We start from the raw sequence: 20,438 nt of genomic DNA on the forward strand, positions 1-20,438 counted from the left end.
CCCAGGCAAGAGCACGATGCTTTATTTATTTGTTTATTTACACAGGAAAGGAATTCCACATCCCCTCACTGTTATTACTCTAGATAAGAAAAAGAAATTTGCTTCTGTACGTATAAAATAGTCCTGCAGTTGTACTGAGACATGGAAGTGTTGCTTGGATTGATTCCTGCCTTGTGTCAGAATAAGAAGCTTTGCCTTCCCCATGCCAACTTATCCCAACCTGCAATCAGCGCTAAGGCAGGAACAGAATATCCTCTCCAGCAAAGCCAGCGACGGTCTTCAATAGCTGCACTCAACAAGGAGTCAGACAGCTTTGGCCAACCCTATCCCTTCCTTCCCCCTCCTACCCAATTTAATTTGTTTCTCCTGCAATGCTGGCAGAGAAAGAAATCCTGTCACCACCCTCCAGAGACTCCAGAGTTAACAACTTTCCTTTAGCAAACCTTGCTTAAATCCAGCCGCTTATCTTTCTGCATTGCTCTTCCCAGCAAGGAAGATAAGGAGCCCTGTTAGAGGGGAGCTTTACCATATTCAGCAGATCAGTGAAGCAGAAAGCGGGCAACAGAACGGCTGGCTGCAGATCAGGAGTCTCAGAGGAGGTTTCCAGCTGCAAAGCACATTGTTACTCTGACACAAGACAGAATGCATCTGTCTTAACACCTCCAAGTCCCACTGGTGTTGGACCCTAGCACGTTTCAATATGGAAAACACGAAAAGTTTGGCCAACCGAAAAACCCGCCAGTAACAAGTAACCCCCGTTATCTGCCCCGGTCTTCCGGCCAAAACACCCTGCCCAACAGTGTCCGTGGGGTCACAGCTCATCACGGGGTGTTTTTGCTACGATCATGAGTTTCGACAGTTCAAAACGGAACTTGCCTTCCCTGTGAGACACTAGAAAGAGAGAAAACAAGCAGAGGATAAACAGATGGTAAGGCACGAACAAAACAGCCCTGCTGGTTCCCTTCCAGGACGATAAAGCCAGCAAGTCGGGCATTGCACTTCCTTCTATGCACAGTACAAGCACGTTGTGATAAACCCATTCTTCCCCCATGCTAATTAGCATTTACACTGGAGTAGGACCTGCAAAATCTCGCTGCCAACTATGGATTAAGAGCACTACACTCCCGACTCCACAATGTGCACTGTCTGCCTCTATATTGTCACCTATCTGCTTTAAGCTTAAACACTCGTCTCCTGGTAGTCAGCCAGGCTTGTCTCCCACACCAGGCCCTTTCCCACATGGTTCTCTTGATCACAGACCTGTTGTTTCAGTGATTTCAAACTCTTCCTGTTTTAAAGGGACGTCGCTTTGTCCACCCGCTGCAGCTTGAGACTGAAACGGGAAGGAAGAAGTTTTAGGCAACTGAGGCAATCCAAGAAGCTTCTGTATTTAAGGCAAACAAACAGCACGTTTCGAAAGACAACAAGCTCGTGTTTTAATAACGTGGAGTGAAAGAATTACATCTGCAAAGGAAATTTGAAGGAAAATCCCTGGCTGTGTTTCCATTTCCTTTAAACTACAGACTTGTGCCCTTCAGGTGACTGAAAGCTGCATCGCTCTAGGCCAGGAAATGGAAGAATGAATTTGCTGAGATTAAACCAAGACTGCCCTTGCCTTTGCACCTGGGCAGGATGGTGTCTTCTGGAGCCAGTGACACCAGCAAAGCCAGCAGCTAACCAATGGCACAGAGGGAGCAGAAATAACACAGTGCAGGAACTCCTTTCTGAGGACGCCCTCCTGACTGCCACCACTGTCTAATTAAGGGTGTGGTGGCGTATGTTTTACTGGACAGATGCCTAATAAATGTTTTCAATGTCCAATTCATGTTGCATAGCAGCCTCCCATATGCCTACTTCCACGTGATCAGATGGGACTTACATAAGCCATGGCGTGCTCTATCTTGGCTCCTTTCACTTCAGCTTTAAACTGGGTGAAGAAGAGATAAGACTTCCCTTGGGGCCTGAAACGAGAGCAGAGTCTTTGACATAAAGAGCAGGAAAAGGCTACGCAGGAGGTGAGAGCACAGGGAAGTTCAGGCACAAGGGCGAACGCTGGCTCTCAGCTCTCCAGGACACAAGCATTAGGGACCATCTTGCTCTGACTTCCTAGTGAAGGAGCAAGTCAGGCAGCTTCTTCTAGTCCCTGCTGCTGGCAGAGAGGGTGGAGGTGTAGAAGAGCAGCAGGACTCGGGGCTCCCTCCCTCCACAGCCACCTCTGGCTCTCTCGTAGCTCCACCTAGTGTAGCGGGGTGACAGGGGGGGGAGAACAGCACTTAGAAACCAGCACCGGGCTCGAGAGCACACCCGGAGTCACAGCACCTCGTGGGAGAGGAAAGCCAGAGCTGCCCAGCCCCGATCCCACCTGGCTTGCTGTTCCTTTTGCCTCGGAGCCTTTCGGGTTAAACAACGCACCTCCAGACAGAGCAGGAGAAGAGCAGGTCGTCTTCGCTGACTCCAACGATCATCTGCCATTGCTGCAGAGGGGAAAGGCCTCCACAGTTAATGCAAATAAGAGCCTCCCACTTCCCACTCACCCCCTGCCTCCCAGCTGCAGGCACGACAAGCGTCAACCACTATAAAATAACACCAACCACTATAAAATAACCCGGTTACAGGACAACTGCTGATGGCTCCCTTTATTCTGTATTTCGCAAGGCACGAGGCGTGGTCACCCTCTGCTCTCCACAGCTCCATTAGTACCATTACTGAAAAGAGTTAAAGTTTCATTTCCCTTTTGCACTAAAATAAACAGACCCGCTTTTATACGGAGGACTTGCAGATAAGGAAGTACAAACTGTGTCTGTCTGTACTGCACTTATTGCAACAGCAGCACGAGCCACAGAAACCTCCAAGCCTCCTAGAGAACACGGGATTTACTCCTACAAGGCCCTTCCTACCAACTGGGGCATGAAATTGTCACTCTCTGTTCCCCGGGGAAGGCACACGACCTTAAACCTTGCAAATGCCACGGCCTTGGAGCCACACCACGGGGGCACGAAGGTCGCTTCCATTCAAGAAGCGAATCCAACAGAGCTCCTTTTGCAAACGTGCAGTGTTGGAAATGCTGCAGCCACCCTCCCTCACAGCTCCTGGGCCCTAGAATCAGCTGATTGTAAAGGAAACCACTTCCTCTCCTGAGAAAAAGAAGTTTCTTGTCCAGGCCACGAATTAAACGTAGGGAACAGGACGATGACTGACCAAAGGAGGCTTGGGGCAGAACAGCAGCCTTTTATCTCTGCATCCACATCCTTCCCAGTCACCACCGGTGTCAACACAGATATCCTGAATGGTTTTTTTTTTATTCTGTGCAGCCACAGGGCCTAAGGGTAAGGGAACCATTTGAAGGCTTGCCTGACTCACCTCGTTCGTTCCTCCCTGAGCAGAGTACGTGAAGGTGCAGGTGTAACCTCCCTGCGAAAAGAGCAGACCAGCAGCCTTGTTAGAGCGGGACGCTCCGTGTGACCAACAGTTTGCTCAGTGCAGGCAAATTCTCAGCCACGCCACGAGATCTGGGAACGCCTGAGAGCATGCGGTGGGGGTGACACGAGGAGGAGCACCCCCCGGCCGTGTGGCTGGGGTGCTGGTTGGGGCTGCGAAGCCCTTGTCCTGTGGGGTGAGCTGTGGGGTGAGCTGTGGGGTGAGCTGTGGGGTACCAGCAGGACCCCACGGTGTTGGTGTGGGGACTTACAGCTCAGGGGGGGCCCAGGGACCTGCCCCCCTTCCCCACACAGCCCCGTCCCCTTGGCGAGCCTCTTTCCCCTGGGACCCCCCCTTCCTGGCCACCCCCTTCCCCTCACCACCCCCTGCCTTCCCTGGGGGCACCTCCTCCCGTTGGAAGCCCCTTACCTCGGGCCCCCCCTTCTCGGGGGACACCTTCCCGGGGCGCCTCCTGCCCCCCCCCCCGGGGCCCATTTTCCTTGGGGACCCTCCCTGGGGCCCCCCCTTCTCCTTTGGGGTCCCCATTCCCGGGGGGGGGCTCCCTTCCTCCTGGGGCCCCCCCAGCCTCTGCAGAGCCCCCCGGGGACCCCCAATTCCCCAACCCCCCCATGGGCCGGGGACCCCCCCCAATTCCCCAGGCCCCCCCCCTTTACGGGCCGCCCCCCCCCCAGCCGCTCCCATAGCAACCAGCCCGGACCCCCCCCTTCACCCCCTTCGTCCCGCCTCCCCTCGCTGTCAGCCAATCCCCGCGCGGGGTCTGAAGATCGACGTGCGCCTCCGCCAATCGGGGCGAGGCGCGTACCCTCTCCTCTCCCCGGCCCTCACCAGGCTCCGGGAGAAGGAGTGCACCTCCCCGCCGGGCCTCACGTCGAATTCGGCGGTGCTCGGGCCCTCGGCGGCTCGGGCCCCCAACCACAGCAGGGCGGCGGCGGCCACCACCGCGCCCCACAGCCCCCGGCCGCTCCTCCCGCTGGGCGCCGCCATCTTGGCCAGGAAGCCCGCGCTACGGCGGCCGGGAGGGCTCAAGGCGAGCTCCTGGCGCTCGGCGGACGCCGCGGCGGCCATCTTGGGTGTGGGCAGGGCTTGGGGGGAGGGGGAAATGGGGAAGGGATTGTGGGGACAAGGGGACATGGAGGGGACATGGAGGAGTTGGGTAGGGGACAAGGGGACAGTGGCCACCTCACAGTGCCCTCTGGGGCCAATATGGACCCCGGGCTGTGGCCTTAGGGCAGCCCTGGGCGGTTTAGGGCAGCTGTGGGACCCCCTCAGCCCAGCCTGGCACCCTCCTGAGGCACCGAAGCCCCGGGTTGGGAACCAAGGGGTTGGCAATAAGCAGCAGGATGGGGGAGGTTCATTTTCTGCCTCGTCATGTAGGTTTGCTTCAGTAAAGACCTGTTTTTAAGAACTGGGCTTGTAGGGGTCAAGCAGAAGTGGAGGCACGGTCAGAAGATCAAGTCCTGGTTGTGGGGTTTGGGAGTTCGGTGGAAGGAAAAGGGGCACCGGGAGGGGAAAAAGGCAGAGAAAGCTCCGAGCACCGAGCAAAAAGGAGCCTTGGCTTTCCCAGCAGGGAAAGAAAAGTACCAGCTGCACCAGCCGTGCTGAGGCAGCCAAACCCCACCTGCCCCCTTTTGCAGACAACAGAGTGATCAGCCAGGCCACTTTTAATTGCTTCTCCCCACGTACAAACAAAAACCCCTTCACGAAGGACCCGGCTCTGTCCCTGCAGCCAGGCGGGACAGGGACGCGTGGTGACGGCTGCCTTCTGCCCCGTGCTCCGGCCCAGGAGGCTCAGAGCAGAGGAAAGCTGGCCTGGCTGGCCACCCCGCAGTGGTTGTCGGCGCCCTTCAGCAGGCGGATGTAGCCCTGCTCGCCCCACGCCTCCGACCAGCTGCAGGAAGAGACAAAGAATTGAGCACATCTGCGTTCCCACGCGGGGAAAACTGGCCCCTTCAAGGGAGGGCAAGCAGAGGGAGAGGACGGGAGCACAGGAGAGTCCCGTGGGATGGGGACAGTCCTGTTGTGTCCCCTCCCTGCCTGGCTCTGAGCTCACAGAGGAGCCCCAGCAGGAGGGGAGGACGGGCCATGCCCAGGGGGTGAGAGGGGCAGGGGGTATGGGAGCTCCTCCACCCCTACCTGTTCTTTAGGATCCAGTAGCTCACGTTCTTCCCGCCCTCCTGGCTGGTGCCATAGCCCACGGCCAGCATCCCGTGGTTCACCTGGTGGCTGCAAAACATGCTGCTGAAGACACCTGGGAAGAGCAGAAATGGGGTGAGCCAGGGGTCGGCCCCAATGGCTTAATTTCCAGGCAAAAGCAGCGTGGCTGATCCTATTCCCCTGGACTGGGTGCCCTGGGTGTTACTCTATGGGGCTCAGCTGCTCAGCAAGGTAACCCTGCCTCAGTTTACCCTTTCCCACTTCTCCAGGTGAAGAGGGAGGTGGTACCTGACTTGTAGAAGTGGAAGAAGAACCCACTGGCATCCACCGCCACAGACACAGGACCCACAGTCGCCACCGCCTGCTCCAGCGCCACCTCGCTGCCCTCGGCCACCAGCCAGATGGTGGAGCAGTTGGCCGCCCTGTCCTGGGGGTTGTACCTGCAGCTGGACGTGTCCTGAAAACGGGGAGAGAAGACCACCGGGGCTGAGGACCCACGGGCACGGCTCTGCCCGCGTCCCCACCCTCCTGCCCGCCGCCCCTTACCGTGGCCAGGTAGGGGTAGATGTGCTCCGAGTTCAAGCCGCCGTTCTCACGCACGTACTGGAAGGCGCGGGTCATGTAGCCGCCGTGGCAGCCGTTGTTGCCCAGCTTCCGAGAGCAGTCGATGAGGTTCTGTTCGCTCAGCACCACCAGCTTCCCCGTCCGGTTGAAGACGAGGCCCTCCAGGGCCCCCGTGGCGCTGAACGCCCAGCACGACCCGCAGTGCCCCTGGGCGAGACGAGGGGGGTATCACAGCATCACCCAAAAAGCTGACGGAGGGGGGGACGCCGTGCTCTGGATTGCCCAGAGGATTTCTGACGCTTTGGAGGATGCAGCCTCCTATTTCTGCTGTCCCCCCCGTGCCCACCTGGTTCTTCACAGGCGTCACGTAGCCCTTGGCCCTCCAGTCCACCTCTGCCGGCGTCTTCAGAGCTGGCGATGCCTGGAAGAGCAGCGGGGGCTCCTCCTGCTGCGCCGGAGTGAAGCCGTTCAGGAGCTGGTTGAACTCCTCGTCTGTCTGCGGGTTGCACACGCGTGTGAGCAGGGCCGCAGCCTGAGAATCGGCCCAACGCCAGGGACACCAGCACCCCCAGGATGGGATGGGTGTCCCCAGACCCTGGCTCGAGCCCTGGGTGCCTCGAGGGGCCCCCAGTCCCCGGAGGAGGTGCCGAGCACAATTACCATGTCCCCGTAGTGGTTCATGGCCAGGCGGAAGGTATGCTGCCCCTGGGACTCCTCGCGGTTGTGCTGCTCGATGCGCCGCAGGTTCTTCTCCCAAACCTCCCTGCGGACAGCCTCAGCCTCCTACCGGGGGGCAGAGCAGCCCGGGGTCAGGAACAGCCCCCCCGGGAGCACCAGAGGGGACACGTTGAGTGCAGACCCCTCTGGAGCTGGCCCCAGCACGTGCTCCAAGGCTTGAGGAGCAGAGGAGCTGGCCCCGTGCGGACCTACCCTGCTGTACTCCTTGGCGTAGAGGCTCTTCCAGCCTTCCCATGCCTCCTCCAGGGCAAGGTCCAGCGCCGCGCTGCAGCCCAGCAGGGCCAGCAGCAGCCCCAGCACCACCGCCATGGTCTGGGGGGGGAAGGAGAGCGGGCTGGGGGTGGTCCAGGGCAGAATCCCCCCCGTCACCCCATGGCTGGGGCAGGCTGAGTCTTTGCAAGCCTGGATTAAAGCTGAGGGGGAGGAGGAGAAATGCAAACAGAGCGGCTGAGCCAGGGGAAGGCAAGAGGCACGTTTGGTCCTTTGGCTGGAGCAGCCCTCGCATGGACGCGTTTGCTGTTTTGACAGGAGCTTTAGGAGGTCTTAGCTGTCCTTTTGGTGGTATTTAACTGTCCTTTTTAGGAGAGGAACGAACAGCTTCGCGAGACACCAGAGCCCCTTCCTGCTCCCCGGATGGCAGAGCAAGGCAAACACAGACACAAGGCAGCAGGAGGGGCAGGGATGGCAGACACTGGAGGTGTCCCCAGCTGCCACCGCGCATCAAACCCCCCTTGAACCACCACAAACCCTTTTTATTTGCAAAACCCTGCTGATCCAGGGCTGCCCCCCTTTTCTCTGCTTCTGTCCCTTGCTTCCTCCCTTGCTGCAGCAGCAGCCGCCTGGCTGTTGGCTGCATGGCTGGCACCGAGCACACCTCACTGCCTCTGCTAGGGGACTCAGCACCAAGCAGGCTCAGGCCCCAGGTGGAGCAGAGCAGGATTTGCTGCACGGGGACAGCTCCAGAACAATGTTTGCCTCCTGGCTGGAGAGCCACAGACCCCCAAGAACAACACGAGCACCAGGGAGGGGAGATATCTGCACTGCTTTTTGATAAGGAAGGCAGAAACCTTTCCCCAGGCCACAGCTTTTGCCCCCCCACCCCAGCACCCCCTTCCTCTGGCTGGCCGAGGGCTCAGCCTCTAAGCTCTGAGCTGGAGCAGCTCTAGGACTTGATACAAAACAGAAGAGCCCTGAGGAGCACAAGCTGGGGCTGCTGGGTGGGGCTGGGGCTGTTTTCACTTGAGAGCCGACAGAAATCTGCTCCAGCCTCTGAGCAAGGGGCTCGAGCTGGAACTAGAGATGAGAAGGTTTTGTTTTGTTTTTTTGCAGATGGGGAGGCAGAGGAGCAGGGGCAGCACGCTGCGAGGATTACACACTGGGACCAGCAGCAATCCCTGCTCCACGCCGATGACTGAAGCCTCGCATCTGTCCCAGCTCGAAGGCTGCAAGCCCGCGTGCTTCGCCAGAATCCCTCGGCGAGGATTTTCCACTATCAGGTTACACCCTGCTTTTTTGCAGCCTCACTCACGCAGCCCTCCCCCGGCCCCCCGCCAGCGCAGCCATTTGTCTTCCTCCCGGGCCTTTGATAGAGCGTGGTATTCCCGAGCAACTCCAGCAATCCTGCAGGACCCCACGACCCTCCCGACAGAGAGCCAACCCTGCCCGAGACACGGCTCCCAACCCAAGGAGCAGTTTCAAGGCACTGACGTCGCCTTGAAAGAGCGAGAGCCAGCATCTCACCTCCGTTCCCCACCCTGTGGGAAGGGAGATGCTGGGAAGTTTTCCATTCGAGCATCTTTCAGGGGGACGGTGGCTTTCTGAGCTAATTTTGTAGCACAAGCAGTATGTTGTTTTTTTTTTTTTGTTTCAAAATAAGTCATCGGGAACATCTGCTCTCCTCCACATCCTCTGCCTAAAAATAAAGCCCCACATGTTGGATTTTCGCAGGAGAAGTGCCTCCCGACAAACTCTCAGGCTCGGTTCTCTTGTTCTCGAGGAAGAGCAATTTTTGCCCGGCTTCCCCAGCATCCATTACAATGCCCTGCGCTTCCTGCGGCCGTTACCGCTTGCTCTCACAGGAAATTAACTCAGCTTCAGCTACAGCTGCAAATTTTCTATCCAAAAGAGATACCTTGAACCTGGCTTAACCACGCTTCACACTCCAATTACCTTTCTCACAGGACAGCTGGGCGGAGGCCTCCTACATCATTTGTGTTTCAATCCCCAGCAGAGCCTGTTACATATTGAAAAGCTCAAGATTGTGGTAGGTGATTTCCCAGTTAATGCCTCTCAGGATCTCAGTACCCAGAAGAAGAAAAACATCTCCTTTTTATGGCATCAAATAATCCTACAGCTTCAGAAGCAAGCTCGGAGGATCAAAGGAGCTGACAGATTTGTAAACTCTTCGAGACAAGAGCATTTTAAGAGTGCATTGCAGACCTTTTAAGAACACTTGCTCTTTTGGGACAGGAAAAAGCACTTGAGATTAAGACTGAAAAGCAGCAAGCCCTGCAAAATAAAGCTTCTTACCATGCACTGGCACCCACCCGGCTCTAAAGAAGGCAGGGAGAAAGGGGAGCAACTTTTCTCTCTGCAAGGCAGATTACAATCTTCTCTCAAGGAAGCTTCAGAGACGTGCAACTTCCTCCATTGCCTCCCCTTCCGCCCCTGAAACCTCAAAGCTGCTAAAACCCCACTGAAATGGGCCAACTATTTGGGTACGGGCATGAGAACGGGGCAACGCGCTCACAGCCACGTTCAGCAACCCAAATCCTCCAGCTGCGAAATGCTTTGCATTTAAAAGCAGAAGCCTCCAGCTTGCAACCTCAGGGCATTTAATAGCACTTTAATTAACGTCTGATCCCCGTTTCGAAAAGGAAACAGCGAGGCCAGGCTTTGGGAGCTTTAAGCTCCGCGGAAGGCGAGCAGAGGCAGGCCCCAGCACCTGCAGCGAGCAGCTCCGTGCCCGGGGCCCACGTGCGTCCTAGCGTGGGATCAGAGCTGCGAGCGTTTGGCAGCCAGGCCAGGCACTGCCAGAGCAGCTCCGGCCCCCCCAAGAAGCCGGAGGGAGTCGGGGTGCTGGGCGAGGCGCCCACCTCCCCGGCTGAGGCTGGGATTTGCAAGCACGAGGTGTCTGACTCGCTCAAGGTCACGCAGCGCCTTAATAGCAGAGCCAGGAACAGCCCAGGATTCCCAACTCTCCGCCCTGCATCTTCAATTGCTAGCTCTTTCTTCCCTCGAGGAACATCGGGGATTTAATATTCTCTCCACCGCTTGGCGCAGAAACCAAACGGAGCACTTTGCTTTTACCACAGACGCAGCTTTGGCCATGGTGAAGCAGATGGCATTTCCTCCCGAGCCCTCTCCTGCCCTCCACCACCAGGTACAGAAGCCAGCCCGTGCCTCTCTTTCCAATATTTTAATGAGTCGCTACATCTTACACTCATAATTATAAAAGAATAAGAATCCATAAAAATATTTTCTTTTCATAATACGCACTTAAAATACTCCAGGGCAAGTCAACGTGGTTCATTTGGGTATTTTTTTTTTTTCTTCTTTATGCCCCTGGCAGAACCCTTGGCTTGAGGGGGGGTATGTGCTCCCCTGAGGTGCAATTGCTCAATCCCCCCTCCCCAGAACTGCAGTTCCTGTTGACCAGGTAAATAAAAACCAGAAGAGAGCATTTGCTGAGTAGATGGGCAAGGGGAACAGTCACTGACCCGCAGAGAACTGAAGCACAGCCAATTTCAGTGCACATCTGAAAGCTCGGGGTGTCAGGGGAGAAGAAGGTAGGACCAAGAGGCAGCACAGAGAACGGAAGGAGGAAGGATTTGCATAAATATCATCCATCTTGTGTGGCAAAAACCCAAATGCTGCTGTGATCTCTGGAGAGATGATCTCTGGTTGTAGCCAGCTGCTTCAGCTGCCGTGCTACCTGTTGGCACAACTCTGGTTGTGAGCGGCCATGAGAGAAAGGCATGGAAGGACGTTGTTACCGACCCCAGCCACTTCCTCCATCTGCTCTGCAAAATTAAACAGAAAAATAGAAAAGACTAGTGTTGCATGCTTCTGTAGAGCTCTTCATATCCCCAGGGCTCCATGTTGGTGCAGCAAGGCCAGGACACAGCAGCAGCGATCAGCTCCCCTGGGGCTTAACAATAGGTAGTTCTCTCTTCCCTCCCACTCCTGGCTTAAGGCAGCTTGCTGATTCAGCTCTTCCGTTTCCAACGCAGGCACTGAGTTCTTGCAGGTAAGAGTACAGGAACTGCAGAGGTGCAGCGGAAGGGAAAAGGATCGGGGAGAGAGAGAGATGGACATAAACCTCAGCCTTGGGAGACAGACCACTGTCCATTGATTCCCAGGATAGAGGGAGTAGCAGCAAAAAAAAAAAAAAAAAAAAAGCATTAACAGCCAGGCTGGAGGAGAGGAACAGGATGAGCAGCTGAGCAGGGGCAGACCTCCAGCTTGGAAAGTGAAAGAAGGTGGCACTGTCCAAAGGGAAGGTGCTCTCCACCCTCCTCCCTCGTTCAGGGCGAGACACCCCGACCTGGGCACTCAGCCATTTGTGCTCTGGGTTCGATGGCTGTCGGGGGAGGCAGGAGCGGCAGGGCACAGGAGGGGAAGGTGAGCTGTCAGTGTCCAGTTTGCAGAGGCTTGTGCTCTCAGAGGTATTCTTGTAGAAAGTGCAGCAGCGTGATTTCATAGTGCTCTCCTGACTCAGGGCACCGAATACTGTGTCTCTCATTGGGGTAGATCTGTGCAGAAGCAGAGACGGGACAATTAACCACGAGCAGCTCGTTCAGCACAGACGAGCCTCCCTCACACCAGCCCTCTTCCATCAGGACAACAGGGTGCCAGGGGAGGTTTCGAGCACCAGCCCTACCCCCTCATTGCCCTGGCGTGTGCTGCCACCCCCCTCGGTGTCTCACATGGCTGGTGGCAGCGACAGCTCCCGTGGAGAAGGAAAGTTCCAGGCCTGAGGGCACGAGCCCTGCGTGCAAGTGCTTTCAGACACATTGGCCAGCAAGGAAGCAGCCACAGTGCCACCTCCCGGCCACCTCCTGGAGTCAAACAAGGCATTTACTATCACCTACACTGCATCAATATGTGGAAGCATTTGCTTCCACCTTATTCCCACTCCCAGGGCAGCGAGCAGGAAACTTTACAGATTTACCAGACCTTCCCACTTCACTCTTGTTCCTCCTACCTGCAGCTGGTAAGGTTTTCCAGCCCGGATTAGCTGTGATACCAGGAAGTTGGTGTGGAAAAAGTGCACATTTTCATCCAAAAAGCCATGGAGGATCAGCAAACGATTTGGCCTGGAGACAGGAAGAGAGGTAGGATGAGAATCCAAGCAAAAAGCTCTGCAGCAGGTCTGAGCAAAGAGCTGCCAGCTGGCAAACTAAAACAGAGCAATGACCAGGCAGCAGTCAGAGGAGTGTAAGGCCACGGATGAGGTCTTTAACCCCTCCCCTGGCAAAGGGGGGCTGCGGGAACAACGCCTCAGCTCGCTGCAGGAGGCAGCCCCAGCCACGTGAGTTAAAATTAAACCAGATCAGAACCCATCCATTCTTTTTGTGTTCAGCCGAGGTGCAGCTGGTAGCGGTTTTTCAGCAGATTGCACAACCCCACCGTACTCACTCATTGGGAAGCTTTTCTACGTGTAATGCCACAGAGCCAGCCTCATAACCTTGCTGGTTGTTTTCTGGGATATCCATGTACCGCTCAGTATACCCGGTGTCATATGCCATCCAAACTGTGACAGGAGCACCTGCTATAGCAATCTGTCAAACAAATAGGTGGCAGGAGACAACTTTAATTATCAAGTGCTAAAGAGTTCAAGCACTTCAAGAGTTCCCTGTTTTCCTGATGAAGCACAAAAAAAAACCAACAACACAGAACTGTTTGGAGCCTGTCACACAGACCAGAATTCTTCCACAACAAACCCACATAAAAACCTAGACTCCTCCTCATGCTATTTCTCTTAAAATCAGGCAAATTCCAGCATACCAGCACTAAAGGCTTCCCCCTTCTCAAGGAAGACATGCGGAATGATCCAGAAACTGTGCTGGGGGCTTGGGAAGGGCATTAGGTATAGCACATCAATTATCAGATGGGATGCTAGGCTAAGTCCTCCACTGACAGGCACTGGGGCATGACCCCATCCCGGACACCCCATCCTGCTCAGGTCTCAACCAGTACAACCTGCAAGCAGAATGCAGGTCTGTAGGCAGGAGCTACAGGCGAGCAGGACTGAGGGACATTTCTACCTGTCCATCAAAACCATCAAGCAAATAAAAGCCAACACTAGATGACAAGAGTTAGATAAGCTAAGAAAACCAAGAGTCCCAAGATGACGCCCCCCATGCCTAGACTCACCTTGAAGACATTGGGTTTACAGATAAGCCCCATGAGGGACAGAAAACCCCCGTATGACCAGCCGTGTATGGCTACCCGACTCAAGTCGATGAACCCGTATTTTTCTGCTACATAATGTAAACCTTCCACCTGGTCCTCTATCTCCACCTGGCCCTAAAAGGCAACAAGGAAGCTCAGGTTAGTGACTTTCTCAACCTAAAAACTTAAGGGACAGAAAAGGTGTGAGCAATGCTCAAGCCAGACAACCTTAGAAAGAACAAATGAGCAAAGAGTCATTAAAAAAAATAATTACCATTTGGTTTTTCAGGGCCCCTTCAAACTTGAGTCCTCGCTGGCACGAACCCCTTCCATCAATTACCACCACAGCATAGCCTAGAGACGCTAGCGTGTTTAGCCGTAAGTACTTGATTCCTTTGAAAGAGTTATTCACCAGCTGCACCTGCAGAAGGAGGTTAGAAAAATTTCAGTGCCAAGCAGCTGCCTTCCACTGTCTTCCTCTGTCTGTTTCAGTACACAGGATCCTGAGCTGGACAGCAGCCACTAACTGAGCTATCACAGCCACACAAATCAGGACTATATGCTGGAAAAATCATCTGAGGTTTGAGGCAGAAGTCAGAAGAGACGTCCAAAGTCCTGATGGTAAAATCACAAAGTCATCTAGGTTGGAAAAGATCTTCAAGATCATCCAGACCAACCATAAACCTGATCTACTGAGTCCCATCGCTAAACCACATCTCTTAGTGCCATGTCCACACATCTCTTAAACACCTCCAGGGATGGGGAGGCCACCACTTCCCTGGGCAGCCCACTCCAATGCTCAGCCACTCTCTCCATGAAGAAATTCCTCCTAACGTCCAGTCTAAACCTCCCCTTGTGGAGTTTGAGGCTGTTTCTTTGTCCTATCACCTGTCACCCAAGAAAAGAGCGGCACCATCCTCACGGCAAACTCCTTTCAGTGACCAAACTACACAGAGCTCTGCCCTGGACAGCAATCCCGTGGCCAACACCAGCAGTCGGACGCCTGAATTATTACCTGAGGCCCTCCGTACACAAAGAGCACTGTGGGATGCTTCTTCCCAGGCTGGACATCATGAGGTTTGTACACCATTCCATAGAGCTCCACGTCTGACTGAGTGCGGAAGTGAAAGATCTCAGGCGGGATGTAATCCGGGGGACAACCTGCAGGAGGAAATTCACACCCAGTGCAGTAACTGACAGCAGGCTCTGCCTCCCACCTAGCCTGAAAAAAGCTTATTCTGTTCAAACTTGACCCTAGTCAGGGCTCTTTCAATACCCAAACCATACCAAGACTCATCAATGCCTTTCAGAGGATCCTCTCCCTGGGAAACAAAAAGCCTCTGTGTGTCTGCATAGGGCAATAGGCCATGTATGCAGTGAAAGGATCACCCATGAACACATCATCAGCTGAGAATCCTCAGGCAAGGCATGCTGTGCCATAATAGCAAGATGTGGGAAGCACATAAATGGGTCAAATGGAAAAAGCATTTGCAGAAAAGGTTCGGGTACCGCTCTGAATTGTGTCTAAGCCTTTAACGGCTACAGCCTTGAAATGAGGTAGCCACGACCTCCCAGATATTTGCCACTCTTCAGACAAAGAACAAATAAAGAAACACCTAAAAACATAATCAAATAATCCTGCACCACTGCTTTCACTCAAACCATGAAACTGTAACATCTTGAAAGCCAGTGTACTGTTTCCTTGATGAGCAATCCACTAGAGGTATCACCCCTGCAAGATAATTCAATTCATTTCCCCATAAAATGAAGTTACTTCAGCCACTTCCTTCTCTACCACCTTTGGCTACCATTAGTAGGAAGCGTATCACAGACAGAACTCAGCACGGACACTTTCTACAGAACTTACTGGCTGCCTCCATCATGCTGGCCCAAAACTTGGGCTGCTTGTGGAGCGGGTCATCATCAGAGCCACTGAGCTTGTAGACATGCACGCAAGGTGGAGTGCTCACGCTGCTGTAGTGGCTGATGAACATGTCAAAATTCTATAGAGGAAAGAGAGAAGAGTTAGAGGGGAGCGAGGTCTTTCATTTCCCACATCCACTCTCCATGCAGTTCCCAGACAAAAGCTCCCACGTCTCAAGCAACCAAGACAAAGGAAGGGTCAGTAAGTGTTACTGGTCGTGACTCGGCACGTTCCCTGTCAGTCAGGAGAAAGGGGCACCTGGTATCTAAGAACCAACAAACCTGGCTCATAGAGCAGCTGTGGGAGAAGCCTGGCGTGGTAAGCCGCACAATTTCTCCAGGAGACTCATAACTGACTACGTAGAGGTGGTGCTCCAGTGGGGTGTCCTTTGTGCCTTGGAAATACACCAGCTTCGTAGCCTCGTTGACCCAGATCTAGGTGGAGAAGAGAGGGCTCAGTGACAGCAGGATGACAACTACTGCTCCTTTACCAGCTCAAACTGTCTGTCCCCAGGCAGAGCCAGCTTAAAACACAAACAGACCATGACGGACTGCTTGCAGCATTAGGAACAGTACACAGCACCCATTTATAAGATAGGCTTCAGACCAACACAAATGGGGAACTGCAAATATTCCAAAGTAATGAAAGGAGGTCACCCAGCTTTTTTGAGAAACTTACAGCATTTGCTTATTAAAGAGCTTAAAAAGCTGGGCCCTGTTCACTGTAGCTTAAACCAGAAAATTCTGTGCTTAAAAATGGTGTCTTCCCATAATAAGTCTGTGCTATAAGGGTATATGAGTATTTTTTCCAGCAACTGTGATAATGAATTCCCATCTGTGGAGGGATCGGTCTAATAGCCCTAACAGTACCAAAATTCAAGTCACATTAGAATACATTTTTAAAATAAAGCAGTTTCTAAAAACCACCTGGCCAGCCAGGAATAGAAATGACAGCTTTTAAATACTGCATTGATCCAGCAACAGTAACGGAACTGTTTTCTACCTTGCAGTTTCCAAATGCTGAAGCCCAAGTGCTATTTCTAGCTAACACACAGTTTGAAGAGTGCTGTGGACAGCACAGGGAAGAAATACCCAACCCAATTGGCCAGGAAAGCCGGGCAGAGCCCTGTGGAGCAACAAATGCATCAAAATAATTGCTGCTAACACAATTTTAGCCATAGCACATGAAGGGAAGAGCCGTGGCCAAAACCAACAGCATGTACAGTGAGAATCCACATGGGGAGGGACAGCAGGTTAATTGCAGATTGAGGAAAAGCAGCAGAAACCAAACATATGAAGCTGTAGGCCTTTTAAAAGTGCGAAGTGGAAATCCAGATTAATTGGAAATGAACAGACAAGGTCTTTATTTTGACAGAAATCACCTGGGAGCATTAAAGATCAGACTCAGAGTTAATTCCTGAAGCAAAATGGAACTAGGTTCTACAAGATTAATAAAAAATCCTTTCTGGCTATTCCACAACCAATAACAGACACAGTTCCTTCATATTCTAAATTGCTTTATACTCCCCAGCTGCCTTCTTCCTAAAGGGATCAGCTGGAGACCAGGAGTTCATTCTAAGCACTAGGACATATTCCCAATTCACAAGTACTCACTGGGGTTAAAATGCTTCAGTAAAGACAACAATTTTGTGGAGGGGCTTGGGCTTGTTGTTACTGTTGAACCTCAGACTTGTGCCCTTTTTTACAGTCTGACTCACTCATGGGATTTACTTAAGGAGCAATCTGAAGCCTGATTAAAAAGGCAATCAGTTCAACGTGCACTGGGCTACAGCACTTCTGGGAAAAGCACGGGCAGCAATAAAAAAAGAGAAACAAAGTGAAGCTTAAGTAGTTCTAGCTGGTCCCAGGTGTAACAGAGGGCGTAAGCCAGGGCTGAGCAGACAATGCAGAACTGCAACATTGCAAGAGAAAATGAACAACCAATACCTTTGATCCATGCCTTGCCAGCACCTCCCATTCCCCACCAGTCAGGGCAATCTCTTCTTTTATAGGACATTTGAAATCATCTAAAAGAAAGGATGTGAAAATAAATTATCATCTTCCCTAAAAGATAATAGAAGCAAAGGGAGAACACAAAGCTGATGCGCTGACAAAGTGTGGCTCTTACCCTCGTTATGGACATATGGCTGCACCCAGTCATAGCTGCCTTGCTTGAGGACTGCTGTGACTCTGTACAGGTGACAGAAACCTGTTTTGCATTCGTTGGCTCGGATAAAGCAGAGTTCTTCCTCCTCTCCCTCCGGTTGGATGAAAGGATAGAAGATATCATGAACCTGTCACACAAGGCAGAAGAGCCATGAGTGATTCCTATTGACACAACATGATACAGCCAAGGAGGTCAGTGCTAAAATCCTGTGCTTTCACAGGAAAGGAGCTGGCACTGAGGAAAATATCTCAGATGAACTGCTGGCAGGAAAAAGCCTTTCCATACTTTGCTACTCTCACAAAAAGTTTGTGCCCATGTGGAAGACCTCTGAGCTAGACATCTCAGGAAGTCCCACAAGGTGGTTGCTATTCTGACATCTTAGGAATGCCACACCACAACCTTCAGGTCTCTTTGCCAGCACCAAGAAAGTTTATTCCCTGCCCCATACGTCCATCGCCTGCCTAAATATGTTAAAATTCCACAGATTAGGATCATGTTTCAAGAAGCCACTTAATCTTCTTCTAAAATAACCCCGAGAGAATGGCACTGTTATGTCTCAGTGTCGGTGTCCAAAGTGCCTGTGTTCACTGAGAATGCTAGCAGGAATTAAATGAATAGCTCCAGTTGTGAGGAGACGGCAGGATTCTCACCTCTTCCAATGCTGAGTGCATGATAGTCTCTCATGGTTTTATCAGACCCCCTAAATTAACACTAAATCTGGCAATACTGAGAGGCAAAGCAGTCTGCTGGAGCATGGACTAAAACCAGACATGCAGCAAACACAAAAATGGTTCACTGTGGGGGAGGAAGGGGCTGCCTGTGCCCTCCTCCCAGCCCCGAGCCTCTTACATTTATCCACACATCAGTGGTTTCTTCATAGATCACAAATGGCTGGACATTTTCTGGCACAGTTTTGGCAAGTTGAGCACGCTGCTCCTCGTTTTCTGGGACAGGAATAAAGAGTGCTGGAGGCAAAAGGATAAGCTGCAGCCGCTGCTGAGGTCTGTCTAGGAACATAGCCCAGGCACTGGGGGAAAGAAGGTGGAGGCAAATGTCAGTACCACAGAATAGACGTCCCTTTGTAACACTCAGCACATGCAACCCTTTTTCCCCCCGCTGGCAGAAAGGATTTGGGCATCTGAATGCAAAGCTTTCCTCATCATCGCTGCTTTCTAATCTCCTGGAAGCTTTGCCAACAAACATGTATTTGCCAGACATCTCTGGTATTTCACAGGGGTATCGTTCAGACAAGATGTCTGACAGATTTGCCAGTGTCTATTCCAAGGGACCAGTTAACAGAACGATGGCTCCAAAACGTAACTCTTCCTTGGACAGCCCCTCTGTCAGGAGCACCATTTGCTTTCTAGCGAGTTCCTAAAGTAAAGAGAAGCTAAAGTAATTCATTTGTAGCTTCCCTGTTGCACGCTGCACTAGCAGGGAAAGGCACAGACCTAAGACAACTGCCAAGTGAAGGAGTCGCTTCAGTCTCAGCCTTGTTCCTCTCCAAGGAGAGTCATTTGAAGTGGTGCTGCACTGCAGGCCTCTCAACATGACAGATGGCAAGCCACTGCTGCATAGTGCGGCTACCCCAAGGCCTGGAAGTGCATCAAGGGAAGTTTCATCATTAAGACAGACTTTCAAAAGAGCCAGTTACCCCTAGCACCTCAGCAACTGTGGATTTCATGAACTGATGTATTCAGCACATTTAGATAAGCTCTGGCGCAGAACGCAAGAGCCACCTATGGGATTGCCTTCTGCAAAGCTGCATGAATTTAGTTTCCAGAGCAGACAGTTATTAATGGTGAGTTACAGAATGCAATTTTCAGAGACAGTTAAGTCACCTTAACTCGATCTGGACAGAAACTAGTTAAGAGTAAAGCAAGCTTTACAGCTCTTAATTATTTTCCCTCAAAAAATTAAAACCAACCAGAGCAGTGTGAATTCTGTAACTACTTCAGGCAAGGCTGGCCAGCACAAGGCTGTTGCATTGCATTTTGAGGCACAGCGAGCTATGGGAGTACACTGGTCATTGAGCAGTCCTTTCTCCACATATGCACGAAGGACATCGCAGCACACAAAACTGCCCATTTACCCTTGATATATTTGGCGTTGATCACAAACTGGACCAACAAACAACAATACGATTGCTTAGAGTACGTTCTCACTTTCATCAGAAAGTGTGTTAAACATCTTCAACTCAAAAGTAATTCCCTAGGGCTGCTCATTTGTCATTTCCCTTTGTCATTGCAGCTCTGCATTAAAACCTACAGCTCGTCACCCTCGCCCACATCTGATTATTTCCCACTTTTAGGATGTTAAAAACACTGAAGAAGCCAAATTCTCTTGTGCCATTTACGACACTCACGGCTTTAAAAACAGCTCATGATTACATTACAAAGCTGGCTACAACACAACACAATGTATCGTGTGGCTACAATACAACTCAATCTTGAAGGCCTAGAACAGTTCAGCCAGGGAAGCCCTTTGGCGCATTATTTTGGAAGAAAAACTTATGTACTATTTGCCATCTCGGGTCCATCCAGCTCGGGCAATGTACTCCACAGTCGGGAACAACGCAGCAAATGGTTGCACCAGCTCCTTGTCCTGAGCGCACACAATCTGCAGCAAAAGGAAGGTTCAATATCAAATCAGACTGCTACCAGACTTGCTTATATGGAAGCTCAGTGGAATGGGAGAATAAGGCAGTTGTATCTACTGGCTTCAGAAAGGGCAAAGCCAGGAGAAGAAAACCCTTCTACAAATGGCAAGAAGAGAAAGGAAAAACAAGTTTTAAAGCACCATGAGTTTGGCATTCAGCCACAGAGAAGGATACTATCATGGAATGAAGCCCGGGATTAGATCCAGCTTCAACCCTCCAAGCTCTGCTATTGACAGTGTGGTCTCTCAGGCTAATTCCACTTCTCACTTTCCTCTCCTCTCCCAGCTGCCTCTCGAACAGAACGATACTCTTATAAACACATTGGAGAATCAAGTGTTACAAGAGGATGAAAACAAATGCTAACACTATTTAGGTTTCCCTAGTGACCTTCTCTTAATT

The 20,438-nt window shown here is 52.3% G+C and overlaps 3 protein-coding genes and 1 long non-coding RNA gene across 9 annotated transcripts in view; 1 reads left to right on the forward strand and 3 right to left on the reverse strand.

Annotated features, from left to right (window-relative positions):
• MYDGF (myeloid derived growth factor) lies at positions 1–4,518 on the reverse strand. Its single transcript, XM_068661983.1, has 6 exons — positions 4,264–4,518; positions 3,361–3,411; positions 2,413–2,474; positions 1,880–1,961; positions 1,261–1,333; positions 1–891 (listed from the first exon to the last, which is right to left on the reverse strand). Exons 1-6 carry the CDS (start codon positions 4,501–4,503, stop codon positions 812–814), a joined length of 588 nt encoding a protein of 195 aa, XP_068518084.1. The 5' UTR covers positions 4,504–4,518; the 3' UTR covers positions 1–811.
• Positions 3,108–10,416, forward strand: LOC137845106 (uncharacterized). The gene is made up of 2 exons (XR_011090097.1): positions 3,108–3,326; positions 8,224–10,416. It is a non-coding gene; the product is annotated as an uncharacterized lncRNA (long non-coding RNA).
• On the reverse strand, positions 5,082–9,579 carry LOC137845102 (procathepsin L-like). Of its 4 annotated transcripts, XM_068661980.1 has the most exons (9): positions 9,424–9,545; positions 9,064–9,127; positions 7,087–7,206; positions 6,817–6,939; positions 6,503–6,652; positions 6,139–6,363; positions 5,881–6,049; positions 5,572–5,686; positions 5,082–5,326 (listed from the first exon to the last, which is right to left on the reverse strand). In XM_068661980.1, exons 3-9 carry the CDS (start codon positions 7,201–7,203, stop codon positions 5,227–5,229), a joined length of 999 nt encoding a protein of 332 aa, XP_068518081.1. In that variant the 5' UTR covers positions 7,204–7,206; positions 9,064–9,127; positions 9,424–9,545; the 3' UTR covers positions 5,082–5,226. The 4 variants fall into 4 exon arrangements, with proteins under 4 accessions (XP_068518081.1, XP_068518083.1, XP_068518080.1 ...); XM_068661982.1 differs by lacking the exon at positions 9,064–9,127 and having other exon boundaries at positions 9,441–9,579; XM_068661979.1 differs by lacking the exon at positions 9,064–9,127 and having other exon boundaries at positions 9,424–9,558.
• DPP9 (dipeptidyl peptidase 9) overlaps positions 10,298–20,438 on the reverse strand; it is a 21,602-nt gene continuing 11,461 nt past the window's right edge. For all 3 annotated transcript variants that reach the window (XM_068661977.1, XM_068661975.1, XM_068661976.1), the window contains 12 exons: positions 19,899–19,999; positions 18,230–18,407; positions 17,342–17,507; positions 17,161–17,240; positions 15,496–15,648; positions 15,158–15,293; positions 14,306–14,451; positions 13,565–13,711; positions 13,273–13,425; positions 12,535–12,677; positions 12,101–12,212; positions 10,298–11,648 (listed from right to left, as the gene is read on the reverse strand). In XM_068661977.1, coding sequence (XP_068518078.1) covers positions 11,556–11,648; positions 12,101–12,212; positions 12,535–12,677; positions 13,273–13,425; positions 13,565–13,711; positions 14,306–14,451; positions 15,158–15,293; positions 15,496–15,648; positions 17,161–17,240; positions 17,342–17,507; positions 18,230–18,407; positions 19,899–19,999 — 1,608 coding nt within the window. In that variant the 3' untranslated portion in view covers positions 10,298–11,555. The remainder of the gene's footprint in view (positions 11,649–12,100; positions 12,213–12,534; positions 12,678–13,272; positions 13,426–13,564; positions 13,712–14,305; positions 14,452–15,157; positions 15,294–15,495; positions 15,649–17,160; positions 17,241–17,341; positions 17,508–18,229; positions 18,408–19,898; positions 20,000–20,438) is intronic.

This window comes from Anas acuta, chromosome 26, assembly GCF_963932015.1.
Source record: "Anas acuta chromosome 26, bAnaAcu1.1, whole genome shotgun sequence".
Classification (NCBI taxonomy): domain Eukaryota; kingdom Metazoa; phylum Chordata; class Aves; order Anseriformes; family Anatidae; genus Anas; species Anas acuta.